The sequence below is a fragment of the Grammomys surdaster genome, unplaced genomic scaffold, assembly GCF_004785775.1.
Source record: "Grammomys surdaster isolate TR1022 unplaced genomic scaffold, NIH_TR_1.0 166, whole genome shotgun sequence".
NCBI classification, from domain to species: Eukaryota; Metazoa; Chordata; class Mammalia; order Rodentia; family Muridae; genus Grammomys; species Grammomys surdaster.
The window spans coordinates 1,737,756-1,740,201 of NW_021604614.1; the positions used below are offsets into that span (position 1 = coordinate 1,737,756).

The 2,446-nt window shown below is 44.1% G+C and overlaps 1 protein-coding gene across 3 annotated transcripts in view; it reads left to right on the top strand.

Annotated features, from left to right (window-relative positions):
• Fkbp6 (FKBP prolyl isomerase 6) overlaps nt 1–1,434 on the top strand; it is an 11,613-nt gene extending 10,179 nt beyond the window's left edge. For 2 of the 3 annotated variants that reach the window (XM_028766227.1, XM_028766228.1), the window contains exon 8: nt 1,096–1,434. In XM_028766227.1, the coding sequence (XP_028622060.1) occupies nt 1,096–1,186 (91 nt within the window). In that variant the 3' untranslated portion in view covers nt 1,187–1,434. The remainder of the gene's footprint in view (nt 1–1,095) is intronic. The other variant, XM_028766229.1, reaches the window with a different exon arrangement.
• Nucleotides 1,435–2,446: the final 1,012 nt, after the last annotated feature.

The window sequence follows — 2,446 nt, forward strand, 5'->3', positions numbered from 1 at the left end:
TTTTTTTTTTTTGGTTTTTTTTGGTTTTTTTTTTTTGGTTTTTTTTTTTTTGGTTTTTTTTTTTTGGTTTTTCGAGACAGGATTTCTCTGTCCTGGAACTCACTCTGTAGACCAGGCTGGCCTTGAACTCAGAAATCCGCCTGCCTCTGCCTCCCAAGTGCTGGGATTAAAGGCGTGCGCCACCACCACTTGGCTGACTCTACCTATTCTTAAAGTCACCTGAGACCCCTTGTTCCTGATGAATCTGTCTAGAACCACACATGAACTGGTTCTGTCTGACTCATACAATCGAGGAAGACATTACTCGTTTTTAGAAATGTAAGTTGGGAGGTCACTAAGATAGTTCACTGGGTAGTCTCGTGCTGCCAAGTCTTAGGACTTGAGTGTTTTATTCTTAGGACTCATATGATAAGAGAAAACTGATTTCTACAACTTGTTCTCTGAACTTCACAGACACTTTTTTCCAAACACAAAATATTAATAAATGTAATTATAAAAAATAAAAGTTTTATAAAAAATGTCACTTTTTCTGCTTAGAGATGCTGTGTTTGTTGTAGAGAACCTGAAAACATCTTCCCATAAGTTCTAGGATGCCCACCATTTTTAACATGTATTCTTTCCTGCCTTGGTGAATTTCTCAACTTAAGGTCAAGCATTCTACCACCATTGCTGAGGTGTGTGCATCATTTTCATTTGGATGCAGTCTCTTTGCTGCTGGCCTTTTGGTATTTTCCAGGAGCTTCCTTTCTGGTATGGAAAGTATCCTTTCAGGTTGGATACTGAATTTGGGGGCAATCTGACCATCTTTTAGGAGAAAAGATCTCAAAATGAGTTCGACAACATTTAGAACAAGAGTCATTTAGCAGGTCTTGCCCTGAGCCCACTAACAGTGGCTTTTGCCTTCCCAGATGCTGTCTTTCCAAATGATGGCCTTGTGTCTAGGACCTTAGTCAGTAAGCTTAACCTTGTCTGTTCCGGCATCTCCACAGTGTTATCTTCATTGACTGATATCCAATTTTTAGTGCTGTAACCAGAGAATTCAGCCACCAGATGTCACCTCCTGCAAACTTACAAAGCTTGCCTTTCTCTCCACAGCCATTACAGGGACTATGTGGACAGAGAGAGAGAGATGTGTCACCGGATGTTTGCTCCCTGTGGAAGTGGCTCTTCAGTGGGAGGAAACTGAAGGTATTCAGAGGGCTGGGCATTCATGAAAGGACTCAGGGTTCTATCCACCGGGGAAGACGGTCCTCCTCAGCAAGGCTCATTGACCATTGGCTCTCTGAGAACAGCATAGGACAAAACCCACTATGGGAGTGTTCCCACAGAGTGGGTCACTGAAGGAGGAGCACTTGGAGGTTACATTCGTGTTTGGGAGGTCTCAAGCTCTCCCATTCAAAAGACCTTTTCATGGTTTGTGAAATTAAACGCTTCTAAGGAACTGAGTTCCTTAGTGTGACACTTCAGCTGGGCTTGAAAAAGGAAAATTAGGTTTCTTTGTTAATATGTTTTGGAGATAATTTCATGTAGTCCAGGGTGGCCTGGAATTTACTATGTAGCTTAAAATGACCTTGAACTTCTGATCCTCCTGACTACCTACTGAGTACTAAATACTAAAATTACAGGCTTATACCATCAGAGTCTAATTAATGTAGTACTGGGTATGGAACCCTGGGCCGTGCACCTGGTAGATAGGCACTCTGCCCACCAAGCTGCATGCTCAGCCTGTTTGTGTGTGTATGTGTGTGTGTTCGTCCGTGTGTGTGTGTCCGTGTCCCTCAAGAGTGGTAGGATTAAGCACTCAGGAGGCAGAAGCAGGTAGATATTTGTGAGTTGCAGGCCAGCCTGGTTTACAGAGTGAGTACAATAAAAGAGTAGTATACCATTATGTCTAGCTGCAGGCCGTGTGTGTGTGTGTGTGCACGAATGCGTTGCTGAGGGTTGAACACAGCCGCCTCACGTATGGTAGGCAAATGTAGACATGTGTTCTGTCACTGAAAAGCTCAGACTTTTTGTAATCTAGGCTTTTCCAAGAACTAGGAAAGCTCCAACCTCAGTGTACCTCTAACGTGTTACTAAAGAAGGCAAACCCCCTAGGCCTAGGGATTGGGCTGTAGTGGGCTTCTTCAGTCCTGCTAAGTCTGAAGATGGGGAGACCTAAAGGAGCAGAACATGGCACTGCTGTCAGCCAGCATGGCTTCTGGTTGCGCAAGCACTGGGCAGAGTCCCTACAAGTACCCAAGATAACCTTTCAGTCTGCTCTGCTATTACTTAAGAAAATTAATGGGAACAGATTCACCTGCCTTATACACCTGTTCAAGCAGGTCTAGAGCCCCATTCTCCTGAGAGAAGTTAAATAAGGAGGAATAAGGAAGCAGCTGCTGAGCGGGCTCCTCTGGTAAATCCCGCCTTTATCGTCCCTTTGTGTCTGCAAAGCAGGGCTTGA